Source organism: Phalaenopsis equestris, unplaced genomic scaffold, assembly GCF_001263595.1.
Source record: "Phalaenopsis equestris unplaced genomic scaffold, ASM126359v1 Scaffold000002, whole genome shotgun sequence".
In the NCBI taxonomy this organism is placed as follows: Eukaryota; Viridiplantae; Streptophyta; class Magnoliopsida; order Asparagales; family Orchidaceae; genus Phalaenopsis; species Phalaenopsis equestris.
Window position 1 is genome coordinate 77,441,216 of NW_018164444.1, and position 14,293 is coordinate 77,455,508.

The 14,293-nt window shown below is 35.0% G+C and overlaps 1 protein-coding gene across 1 annotated transcript; it reads right to left on the reverse strand.

The window, feature by feature from the left end:
* Positions 1–4,665: 4,665 nt before the first annotated feature.
* On the reverse strand, positions 4,666–6,084 carry LOC110020313 (phytochrome A-associated F-box protein). Its single transcript, XM_020718373.1, has 3 exons — positions 5,736–6,084; positions 5,029–5,697; positions 4,666–4,769 (listed from the first exon to the last, which is right to left on the reverse strand). The coding sequence occupies exons 1-3, from the start codon at positions 5,779–5,781 to the stop codon at positions 4,666–4,668; spliced, it is 819 nt and encodes a 272-aa protein (XP_020574032.1). The 5' UTR covers positions 5,782–6,084.
* Positions 6,085–14,293: the final 8,209 nt, after the last annotated feature.

Genomic DNA, 14,293 nt, shown 5'->3' on the forward strand with positions numbered 1-14,293 from the left:
TAAAAATAAGAATCAAATGTCATATGTTAAAAGGAATACGCACAACCGCGCGACCGCACGCCCGACCGCCCGCCTCCGGAACCTGAATTTAACTGATGTTTGAAGATTTCCATCTAGATATCATCTTGAAAGCCACAACAATGTAAATTTCAAGTTTTCTGGGAGTTGAATGCAAAATGACAAACTAAAAAGTAAAAAAAGTTTCTCCAAAATTCAATTCATTTAACCTTTTTAGGAAACTATACATAGAATACTTTCAAATGAATTCCTTATAAGCCACTAAACAAGCATTTACATACATAACACACAATTCTTATGTATTTTACATATCTAACACCTAAGCCTTTTTGTTTACATACATAACACTCAAATTTTTAATTTCACATGAAAAAATACCAGTCTTGCTAACATGTTAAAAGAGAAATAAGCCTTCTCATGCTTAGGTTATGACTCCAGCTTTCAATCTATATTTCCCATTTTACTACTCATGAATCCTAAAATTCTCATCTTTGCACGACATATATTGCTAAAATCGTTTATTTTAAACCAAATGTGCTGAGTAAAAGAACAAATTAACAGCTTACTTGAAAAGAGCACAAAAAATATATTAGTGTGCAATAAAGAATAAAGATTGAACTTCTAACAATCTGAGTCTCTTTTCCCAACTGAATTGTTCAATACAAATCTCAAACTGTACCGCATTAATCCTTTTGGTTTGTTTTCCCAACCGGAGAAGTACAGAGAAAGTAAGGAGGATCTAAATAAGATTTTTATTGATTTAGAAAAAACTTACGATAAGATTCAACGAGAAGTTCTTTGGAGAGTTTTAGAAAATAAAGGTGTTGATATGACTTGAATTCGTCATTAAAATACGCATACTATAGTTGTTACTTGTGTTCGAACAGACGGAGGATTGATCAAGTAGTTTTTTATTTTATTTGAATTACATTAGAGAATAACCTTAAACCCATATGATTTTGCTTTAGTTATGGATGACCTTATTGGAGATTTACATGAGGATGAACCTTAGTGTATGTTTTTTTGCTGAAAAGAGTTCAGAAAAAGTTTGAATTATGGAGGTCTACTTTAAAGTCAAAATGCCTTCGTTTGAGTAGATATAAAACTAAATACATGGAATGTAATTTTAATAGTAGTAGAAATAGGGACAGAGTTGTAACAATGGGTGATCAAATCATTAAAAGGAGTGAACGTTTTAGCTACCTCAGCTCTATTGTTCAAAATGATGATGATATAGATTGGGATGTTATTAGTGGCAAGTTGGATGGCTGAAGTGGAGGAATGCATCATGCCTATTGTGTGATAGAAAAGTATTGTTGAGACTCAAAAAGAAAATTTTATAAGATGGTAATAAGACCTGTAATGCTTCATGAAGAAAAATGTTGGCCTATAAAAGGGAAGCATAAAACTAAGTTAGGTCTTGTTGAGATGAGAATGCTTAGGTGGATGAATGACTTTACACTTAGAGGCGAAATGTGAAAAGAATATATCTGTGAAAGGGTTGGTATAGCTCCAACGGCGGACAAGATTAGAGAGAATTGGCTTAGATGGTTTAGTCCCATTAAAAAACGACATTCTGATGATCCGGTTAGGAGAGTAGATGCTTTAGATTTGAATTATATTAAAAAAGGTAGAGGAAGACCTAAAAAGACTGAGGCATATTGTATAAAAAATGATCTTAATTTTTTGGAATTAAATGAAAATGTGATACTCAATAAGACACGAAGGAGAAAAAAGATTCACGTAGCTGACCCCACTTAGTGGGATAAAAGGCTTGCTGTTGTTGTTGTTGTAACATAGTTTTATAATCTTTAAACACTTGGAAATCCTAATATAAAGTGTGCAATCAAATGTTTTTAAATAATTAAACGTATAATGTTATCAATTTCTTATATCATTTGTTCCAAGGAATTAACACTCCCACTCTCCAATCCCATATGAATTAAGTATTCATAGACTTGTAATTTTATTCAATAAACACTGTAACATAAAGGGGGAAACTACATACATGGCACACCAAATTTTAGGATTCCATAGTTAACATCTAAGTGTTGTTATTTACGCTAAAGCACTCAATGCATCAAAATAAAATGAAAAATAACACCTATCTTAAACCTCTCCATCACGAGGCTGTCTAATCCCAATCGATCTCTTCATGTAACCCTAATCCGTCTCTTCACCAGAGCTTAATCTGCTTTCTAATCGTAGTCAACTCCTTCGGCAATCTTGGTCAGCCTCTTCAAAATCCTTGATATTAGTCGACCTCTTCCTTCCTCTTCACCTAATTGCCCTCATTCCGATCGTAAAATCCCTTTGTCAATCCTAGTCAACCTATCCTAGATTATTGATATTAATCGGCCTCTTCATCTGATCCGAGACGGCTTCTTCTATTGAGCATCTGATGAGATCTATTAACGTAGTTAACGGAGTGCTAAATGATGTAAATCACAAAGTTTAAGCATTAAATATATGAATCATACTATTTTGAGTGTTATATATGTAAATACCCCAACATAAAAATGGCCATGTTTGGAAAACATTCAGTTGTGTCATCGAGAATAGCTAATGTTAAAGCACCCAAACCAGCAGGGTCAGTACAACTGTGGCTGAAGCATTAAAGTCTAATTTGTTACAACAATGGTGTTGGAAAGTAATTGGAGTAGCTTTTCCAAACTGAGTTTTATTGAAGATAGAACTGATGTTGTTCTCTAGTGTTAGAACTAGCTCAATTCTTCTGTTTATTTGGATTTGAGTGATTGTCGTTTTGTTATATATTCACATATCTGACACCTAAACTTTTATATTTATGTTCATAACACTTTTTGGTGTGATAAAACTATGCACACAGAGGTGTATTTCACTTTTAAGAAGTTGGAAGTCATGAACTTTTTTATGTGATATTAAATATTCCGATTGCTATGCATGTAAATTTGAAAGTTTAGATGTTAGATATGTAAAATACATAAGGGTTGTGTGGTATGTATACAAATGTCCCTTTTCATTTTTATTAGTTGTTCACTTAATTTTATATTATTTCCTTGTTATTATTACGAGCAAAATTAAAATTTTAACCCATCCTACCATGGCATGTTCATCTATTATCACTATATGCACAAAATTTAAAAGAGATAAAGGTGAAAAGTGACTTCCAAGCCCTTAAATAAAAGAAACCTCTCACATTTATGAAAATGAGACCCAAAAGTAGGAACTTAATTCCATCCACCTTCTATCAAACAAATACTTTAATTAAATTCCCTAACCAAGATCGGACAACTTCCAAACACTTATCTAAATAAAACTAACCTCAACCAAAACTAATATTTTTTTGTCAAACAGCATTCTCAATTGTTATACCACACAAAAAAGAAAAATAAATAATAATAATAAAAATAATAATAACAATAATAATAATAATAATAATAACAATACATGTTATAACCCAAATTAATCATTCAATTTCACAATCCTTTCAAATTTGCATGATGGTTTCACTATGAAGCACAATATAATCACTGTGTTCAAAAAATAAGAAGATAACACCACTTACATGAAAAAAAATTATATGACCCAAGTATTATAAATACGTGACTAAAATGGCTTCCCACGATCAAAACGACGCAGCTTTCATCGGCTTGTACTCTGTGATACAAATAGAACGAATACATTTAGCAAAATGTCATAACTAGCTAATCAGAAAAGTGGCCCATAGATGAGCAAAACTTACAAGTCATGAGTAATGAAGTCCTGTTTTTCATATTATATAAACGGCCTCATGGGTGCATAGGGCACACTGTTTCAGCTTGTGAGCAACACAAAAATTCTTCATTATCGTCACAACCGCCGCCTTAATATAGTGGGAAGAACTTTCGATTGGCTGGGATAATGTGTTAATAACATATTAAAAATGAGTAAAGTGACAAATAGTCCTTTGACTATTTATGTGGGGGCATTTTAATCCCAGAGTCTATAAAAGTGTTAAATTAGTCACTACAATCTTTTAATATAGGCTGAAATAATTCATAGGGAGGACTATTTTAGCACCAATTAAAAGACTTTGTATATACTAAATTAGCATTTTTATACTCTCAGACTAAAATGGACCCCTACAAAGAGTTAGGAGACCGTTTTGACACTTCACCCGATTAAAAATGGAAACTTTTAATAGCAATTTGAATCAAACAGCACGTAATTCGTTCTAGTAATACAAATGACAATAGGGAAGCCAAATTTGAAACCAATAAATGAGAAAAAGCACATCAAATAACTGTGCATGCAACAAAACAGTAACACGGTAACATTATCAAGTCTAACATAAAGTATTCACGTTTGGAAATTTAACATGAATTATAAATAAAAATAGAGAGCTTATAGAAGATCATTGCTTATTAAAATCTATTAAATATCAGCAAAGGACATAAAATAAGCAATAATAGCTCATATTCTAATCGACAATTCATACCAAGCTGAGTTCCAAATCCATAAAAGTAATATAAGCCCACTCTTTACAAATACAATGGCTTCTCAGCCCACACAACTAAAACATGGCCATTCTCACACACAAAAGCTTGAAGAATCCCTCGAGCAAAAACCGGAGTGCAAATCGAAAGTCTTATCGCTCTTACAAAAGACACATTTTTGCCTTTTGCCTCAATTCCAATGCCTCAATTCCAAATCCATACTTCCTGCTCCACAGAATGCTTCTTGAAATACTTCAACACATCCATAAACAAAGGTTTGAGTTTTCATCAAGTCTACATCATAAACCATTCTTCCTTTAAGAAACTTTATGATGAATCATGAAATATAAACAGAAAGCAGAGACTTCAAAGAAGTTCATTGCTTATTAAACTGTATCAGAGAAAAAAAAACAAGGAAAGAACAACAACAACAAACAAATGAACAATAATAGTTCATATCTCAATTAAACACTCATACCAGATGAACTCCAAATCCAAAGAAGACAACATAATCAAACGGCTTACAGATACAATGGCTTCTCAACCCACGCACCTGAAACATGACCATTCTCACACACAAAAGCTCGGACAACCGGCTCCCCCTCATGAAGATCCAAACCTCTCCTCAAGCAAAACGCAGAATGCAAATCCCAAGTCTCTTTCCCATCACAAAAGGCGCATTTCGCCTCAATCCTGCTTTTCTTAGCATCCCTCACCGTCTTCCAGACTGAAGTCTCCTTAAAATTTCTGAACACGCCTCTAAACAACAAGTACTTCCGCCTGTTCTCCGCATGGACGCACGCCGGCCACTGACTAATATAAAGACAATCACCACGAAACCGGCTTGCAAGCAGTTTGCTCCCTTCTTCCCTACTGAAACCCCTTTGTGCCGAGGTGTAATGAGGTTCCCAAATGGGGCGACGGCTACACTTGCGATTAGGGTATTCATCTAAGAGGACGCCGGCGTGGTGGAGGCCAGGACAGCAGATACAGAGCTTGCGGAGGGCAGCCCAGCCTCCGGGGAGGTGGTGGGAGATGCAGAGATCGGCGGCCAGCTTGGGGATGAAGTGGCAGCACCATGAGCGGTAGCAGATGGAGCGGATGAGGTTGGAGAAACGGGAAGAAACGCAAGAGAGGCGGGACCAGTCGCGGGGGTCGGAGATTAAGCGAGTGAGGATGTCGAGGAGTGTGTCGTCAGATAAAAGAGAGAAGATGTCGGTGGAGATAAAAGAGAGAAGATGGCGGTGGTGGTGGTTGCGGTGGTGGTGGTGGTTGCGGTGGTGGTGGTGGGAGGATTTGTTACCATTATTGAAGAGTATGGTGGGATGGAACTAGGGTTTGAAGAGAGTGGGATTGATGGGAATGGAGGAGAGGAGGAATGGGGTGGATCTGAAAGTAGGCGAAGGGATTGGGTTGGGTACAAAATGGGTTTTTGGTAGAGGAATTTTGCGGTAGGAGGGATTGAAAGTAGAAAGAGGGAGGAAAGGTGAGGAATTGGTGTGGAGAAACCGGGAAAGGTGGCACCTTGACTGGTTTTCTCTGCGATAAGGATCAGATGCCAAGCTTTTGCTTCTCTCGCTCTCTAATTGAGGACGATTATGACAGGGCAGTGTGCGGATGCAGCGGGTGGCCGGTAAAAGAACATTTACATATATACCACTCAATTCTTTTGTATTTACCTATCTATAATTTTAATTTTAATTTATATATATATACCGCAATTTCTATGTGTAAAAATTTGTATTTTATGTGTATAAATATAAAAATTAAAACTTAGGTGTTATATTTGTAAATAGCAAAGACTTAGGTGGTATGTATGCAAATACTGCAAAATTATCTAGAAAAGTTACAACTTGACAGATAATTTTTATCTATTTACATATGTCATATCTAAAATTTGATATTTACAATACATACCTATATTTATTTCACTTTAAAAATATATTATAGTATTATGTGATAGTGCTATTATGTAAATATAAAAATTTAGAAATATTTTTGAAGTACATAGAAATTATGGAAAAAATATTATATTAGAAATCCTAACGTAGAGCTACCTTCGGAGTTCACTCATATACGGACACGTAAAAGTGACAGAAAATTTTTTTAAAAAAATTGTTTTAGTGCGGGGGAATTATTTCACCTGTGTTATTCTACATAATTCAGGTGTTATTGTGGTGATATTCATGTAATATTGTATTCTGATAACACCGAAAATATTCACAGAATACAATATTACATGAATATCACCACAATAACACCCAATAACCAATATCACCACAATAACACCTGAATAATGCGGAATAACACAGGAGGAATATTCTCCTGCGTTACCTGGCCGTATCACAGGAAACTGCGCGTTTTTTTCTTGAAGTCACGTGTTCGCATGTAAGTGAACTCTGAGCGTAGCTCTACGTGAGTAGTCATGAAGTAATATTTTTCCAAAATTATGTATTATGCATGCCCCAAAAAAAAAAAAAAAAAAAAAAAAAAAAACTAACCGCAAATAAAAGTACAAAAGAAAAGTTGATTCGAATTTAATTATATTGGTTAGTAATTGTTGGATTTCTCTAAAATGAATTTAATTTAATATTTGTCGTATTAGGTGAGAATTATATATATTATCTCAATTTATTTTCTACATGAAAATCAGCCTCATTTAATACAGAATTCGAACCCGTGTTCCACCACCGTGCTATTATTTTTATGCGACTTACATTAAATAAACGCAGACAAAGCTCACCATCTTTCCCAAAATAATATATAGGAAATAATATATATATATATATATATATATATATATATATATATATATGATATTTTTTTGTAGGTAAAATATTTAGAAATGTCAATAAAAATAGTTTTGTTGTAATCAATAATCTTCAAATTAATTTTATTAAATATTTTCACAATAGAAGAAGATAAATATGAATTTTATGAACCAGCAATTAATTCTATTTTCTTTTTTCGAATCAATAGTAGATGAATAGAGTTTGTTCTCACATTAATATTTGTGAAACAAAATAGAAATGAGCATATTTGGCCCAATTGTATGAATTTGGAGGCTCTCGGCATGGATCTCGAGGCATTTTTTTAGCATGGAATATTCTTACTCAAATTAAACACTATTCATAGTTCTAATTTTAGCAAAATTATCGTCCAATTGACCGGCTGGACGAGAAGGACCAAATGTCACCAAAATTGGTCTAATCCGAGCCAAATCCAGTGTGGATCAAACCGTTAAACTACATTTGGAAGTTTTTAGTAGTTGATTGGAGGTTCAAATGGATTTCCAATTTTACAAGTTTGAGATTAAAATGGGCTTTTCGATGAGACGAATCCAACAAGCTTAATATCACTCAATTTTGACATCAATAATCTAATTAAATGTTTAAAAAAAACAATAGGATCAAGGAAATCATTTTGGGTCATCTGATGGAGTCGTTCGGATTTCTGCCTTATGTACAGATGATGCCACTCTCTGACTCTATAAATAAAACATTACTCCCTTCATGAAGGAGGACCGAAAGACCAAGAGCTACACTTGAAGCCACATCACAAGAAAGAAAAGCATATTTTCATTGTTATTTTGGATTAAAGACTCGATGATACCTTCCTTTGCGGCTACCAAACACTATTGACCCTTGCTCGCTAGTCGTCGTATTCCACCGCCAGCCTCTCCTTGCATGTGCCAGTAGTGTACCTTGCTTGCATATTGACTATGTACTTTGCAATGAAGTACCATGCGTAAGTAATGAAGCACTTTATAGAGTACTGAAATGCCTTGAATATCGTGCAACGTTGTACCAAAGTTCCAACGAAAACTCCCAATGGCAACAAATCCCAACCATTGTGCAGTGAACGTTTACGTGTACGAACAACATACTTGTAGGATCTTTGTCTCCCTTTCTCGTACATGTGAAAGGGGTCTATACTTGTACTCACCAGCTCATTTAAACTATGCTAGGTACCATGGGTTTTTTTTTTCCAAATAAAAACTCCTCATGTATCTACCCATTATTTACATTATCTCTGTGTGTGTTGGACTTTCGTACAATAATGAGACGCTAAATAATCACTCTACTAATATGAATCATCCGACATGCAATAGTTAAGCATTGTTTGTGGGAAATCCTATCACAAAGAACTTGTGAAACTTATTGAGTGGAAACTAGACGTAATACTCATAATAATGAAGCATCGCGCTCCATCACTCTCTCTTCTAGGAGATAATCATATAGCCAAGGATGTTAAGCATTTCCCTCTTCTCAACATGGAAGACATTATCTGCTGGTGAAGGTGTCCCAAGTTCTTCTCTTGAGGATAGAGTGCGTAGGATAGAAGAGTCTTAGAATGAGATCCTTTAGCTCCTATGTGAGGCACAACAACCGATGTCAGTACAATCAGACGAAGCTTACTTACTATAATTTCAGCAAAATAGCAAGAAATGCTCGCTTGAGCATGCTTGTACCGGACCCCCTCCCTATGATGGAACCATTTTTCTGCCTTGTCGAATGCTGACCTCCTTGATATTATGAGTTTGACTCATCCATTCCGTCAAGCTAGGCTCGTTGGTAACACTTAGGTGATCGTATGAAACCTGGCTCCTCCTGCATCTTGTTATCACTCCTAATAGGTTAATCTGTGATGAGATGTGACGTCTGTGTCAAGAAGAGTTCCCTTTGGGGTATATGTATTGCTTCCCTGCTCACCATTACTTCCAATATTATTTCCCATTGGCCCAAGCATTCCTCCAACACCCCATCTCAACAGACCTTATGCTTGCTAACATTAACTCCTTTGAAGTGCTAACTGGCCTTTATGAACATGTTGATCATTTTTAAACAATCATGCACATTCAGTGTCTCTCTGATGCACTTCTTTGTTAAGTGTATTCCATCACTCTTAAGGGCCAAGCTTGCACTTATTTCCACTCTCGCCTGGGAGGCACTATCCACTACTTTAAAAAGCTTGTCTAGCTATTTGTGGAGCAGATCATAGTAAACAAGATGATTGTCAAAGATTCATCCCATCTTTTATAAATTTTTTCAGAGTAAGGGAGAATTGCATAAGGAACACTTCCACAGATTTTCTATTAAAGCTCATCAAATTCCAGGGGTTGATCCTAAATTACTAGGGGGAGTCTTTCTTATAGCACTCCGCCCGAGCTCATTCTAATTATTGATGCATAAGTTGATTCACTCTTATGTTGACCTAATTCATCATTTCAAATCTCAAATCACTACAGATGTGGTCATCAACACACATAAGAAGTAACTCAAACAATGCGGGGGCAAGTGTAAGAATAATCTCAGGGCTACTAATTAAACCTTATAGCGAAGGAAGTCTGAACAACAATGGAATCATTATCTCCCTCTCTGGCTTATGAATCAACGATGTGAAGCTCAACTAAAGAAGGATTATATGTCGCTCAACACATCACATGTTAACACTTGATGCCCATTAAGGATGAAGAGGCTATTACGTGGTCTTACCCTTTGAAACCTGACTCGGTGAATCTATAGCAATATTGCCACTTCCATGGTGACACCACTAAAGCATGTAATCGGCTCAAAGAAGAAATCAAAAGATTGATTTGACAAGAATAGTTGGATAGTATTAAGCAAAATAAACCTGTTCGTATGGACAACTCTCCCACCAAGGGAAAGCAAACACATAAGTAGTAGCATGGGAGTCACCAAATTATTGGCAAAATTCAAACATTGATGAAGGCCCATTACTTTTTGATCATGTCCTCGTCACAACACCCGAAAAAACCGTGCAACAAAAACCTTGCTTCAAACCCATCCCTTTTAATTATTATGATATGGATGTAGTCCGAGTTCCTTGCCAAGACCCTCTCACTATCTACATAAAAATTGGCAAACCTTGCTAAAGAGAATTCTAATTGATAATGGTAGCTATGTCGATGTATTGTTATACTCAACATTCTTTTGTTTGAGGCTGACTATGGAGAAACTTTAGCCCACATCTAGGTCATTATACGAGCTCGATAATTAACTTGGAGTTTCAAACGAATAATCATTCTTTCCATGATAACGAGATAATTATCTTGACAGATGACTCACTCCATCCAATTCATCATCGTCAAGTCAGAATCAACATACAACACTATCTCTGGAAGACTCCTCCAATCCATCTTTGAAATTGTCACTTACATGCTACACTCCAAGCTAAAGTTCCCAACCCTGGTTAAGATTGCTGTTATGAGTAAAGATCAACGAATAGCAAAATCGTGCTACCTCAGATAAGCCCAATCGTGCTCATCAATAAAACTCAACATAAAAAAAACTTTGATCTTTAAGATGAATATGTATCCCAACAAGCTTCTCTCATATAAGTCTTGATCCATGTTTCACTCTCGCGAAAGCATCCCTCACGAACAATGCAGCTCAGTTCCCTACTTTCGATAAGCAAAGATCAAAGTACATGAATATTCTCCAAAGTAACAAAGACATTTTTGTTTGAACCTCGACCGATATCCATGAAGTTGATCCGGAAGTAATCGTGCATTATTTAATGATGGACCAACCTTCAAGCCATTTGTTCAAAAGAAGCAAAATTTTGCTTCATGTCGCTTATAAGCAATCGAACATGAAGTTGGTAAGCTTCTAAAAGTAACGTTCATACTAGTTCCTATAAGAATTAGAGAAGACCCAATGAGACCTTTTGGACTTATGGATTTTCATTCTTTGAAACGACACACATAAACACCACAATTCATACCATACACACATTCACACTTACATACACTTCACCATTAAATTAATATTAAAATCAATTTTCAAAAGAATCAATCGCAAATAAAAATTAAAAAAAAATGATTCATTTTTTATATCCCATTGAGGCTCTTTGGTGTATATCGAGAGACACATTGTTGGGATCATTATGCTAGAAGTTGATCATTCCTTAGGCGAAAACCGGTTAACATTTTGCTTGACCGATGGATTTGATCGGGCCGAAAGATCTCATTCGTCACGGCACGTGCAGATCAGACTTACATTAGCTTGATCATCAATGAATTTATCCATATGATCCTGGATGACAAAACAAACTACACAAGCGCGTCTGGAACGTCAATTTTACATAGGAATGATACCCATATTGTTATGATTTTTAGTGGAAGAAAATTGTACACAGATTGATGCATTTAAAAATAATAATAATAATAAAATCATTATATAAAAAAGAAATAAAATCATTCATAAACCCACACCACCTCCTTCCTCTCCCACACGAGACTCGGTCGAAGGCTTCTCCCTCAAGCGATTCCTCAGCCAGCCGAAGCTTCTACCTGACGCAAATTGAAGCGACCTCCCATCACCTCTGCCCAAAACTTATCATCGCTCCTTACCCTTCCTCCTCTGTTCCTGAAACCTTCGCTCACTTCACGTCCGAGCTTCACATTTCGACAAGTCGTCGACTCCCCAAGCTCCTCCGCCCTAAAACCTCGCTCGGCTAAACCCCCCTCTTCATCTATACTCGACCAAGACAATTCCTTGGCTTCTCATTCCCATCGTTCTCTGCGCCCGAAACCTTCGCCTATTACCTTCAAGAGCCGCAAACCCCTCTTCCTCGATTCGCAACAACTTAACCCTTCCACGGCGAGCCTCCTTTTTTTTTCTTACTTCTCTTCTTCTTGACAGAAGTCGAACAACCCTAAGGAGCCAAAAAAAAACTTTCATGGAAGGTAGTTTTCTCATTCTTCTCCACCTTCTTTCTTCACACATTTAACATTTCTCTAAACTTCATAATCCTATTTAAATCAATTAGAGGAGAAATGGGATTTAGTTTTCTGTAGATATTAGGGTAATCATTTCGCTTTTTTACCATGGTGTATCCAAACTACTTTATTCATGTGAAGTTTATTTTCATATATAGTTTGTTTATGTGAAGCTATTTCTCACATGTAATTTGTTTATGTGAGATTAATTCTTAGATGTGGTTTGTTCATGTGTAGTTAATTCTTATATGTAATTTTTTCTAAGTGAAGTTAACTCTCAGATGTAGTCTGTTTATGTAGAGTAATTTTCATTGGTAAGTTTGTGCATGTGGTCATTGTTTAAGCATGTGAAGTAAAGTGATTTTCATGAGAAAGTTATATGTTCACATATAGAAAATATAAAATTTTTATATAAAAAAATCTGAAAGTTTTATATGTTCACATATGGAAAATATGAAGTTATCATGTGTTTTACATATGAAAAATCCTGGAGCCTTATGTGTTTGCTTATGAAAAATCTAAAAGTTTTATGTTCATATGTAGAAGATCTGAAATTTTTATATGTTCATATGTAGAAACTTAGAAAGTCTTATGTGTTTGTATATTGAAAAGATGAAAGTTTTAAAAGTTTAATGTGTATGCATATGAAAAATTTGGATTTTTTTTATGGTCACATATGAAAAATCTGTGAGTTTTATAAGTTCACACGTATAAAATGTGAAAGTCTTTTGTGTTTGTATATGAAAAATTTGAAAGTCTTATTTGTTTCAACAACAACAATAAGCCTTTGTCTCATTAAATGGGATCGACTACATGAATATTTTTTTCTCCATTGTTTCCTATTGAGTGTTTTAATTTTTTCTAATAGATTAGGATCATTTTTATACAATACACCCAAATCTTTCGTGTCGCATAAAAAAATACCACCATTTTATATCCTTTCTCATACACAGTTATGGTATGAAGGTAAAAATAAAAATAAAAAAATTTGGGTGGTATGTATATAAATCTTCCTAAATTGAAATGTGCCTGTACATAATTCAATTTGCTACAGATGTTTACTAGGGCTGTTTGATTGTTCTAAGCTTTGTTATAATCACTTAACATTGGATGAATTTTGTGGTAATTTTGCATGCTTTACCTATTAATGTTTCTTGCCTGACATAAAACTATCATCGCAGTAAGTTCTAGACTGATTCTGATTTGTATTTTGGTGCATTTATAGATACCACCCAATTCCTATGTCTTTACATACATAACACCAAAACTTTACTTTTCCTCATTTACATGAATCAAATCTTTCATACCACACCCTTCACTCGGAGGGAATCGAACCCCAGACCAGTGGGGACTTACAACTGACAAGCAGATGCCTGATTAATTGATCTATATATATATATATATATATATTAACTTCTGATAAGTGTAACATGCATTTTTATGCATAGGTAAGGTGTCCTGCATGTAAAAAGTGGAAGTTTAGATGTTAGATGTAAATACGTAAGAATCGAATGGTATGCATGTAAATCCTCTGATTTTCTGCTGGCCTACTAACACCTTTCTCCTACAACCTTTTTGTGTTAGTTTTTTTTTTTTTTTTTTTTTGTTAGAAATTTCGAAGTTCTAATGGTTTTGTTTATGGAAATTTTGAAACTTTAGAGCTTTTGGTTGAAAAATTTGAAACTAATGCGGCTTTTGTTAGTGAAATCTGGAAACTCACAATCGTTTTGGAAAATTAGAAACAGTTCCGGCTTTCATTTGTGGAAAATTGGAAAATTTAGAAAAAATTCAGAGAACTTTTGATGTTTCATTTTAGTGAAAATCTGAAACTTCATGGTTTTGTGTTTGTGGGAAGATTGACAAACTTTAAAGGCTACTTCGTCTTTGATTCACGTGTGGATTCCGGTCTCTCTTGTGCATTCATACACCCAACACATGAATGTTTAACACTTGTATACATGCCATTCAACTCTTGAGTGTTCACATGCTTAACACATAAATTTCAATTCATGATACACACAATTAGATCTCTTATGTACTTAAACTTCGCTGAAAGAGATCTGCACATATGCTA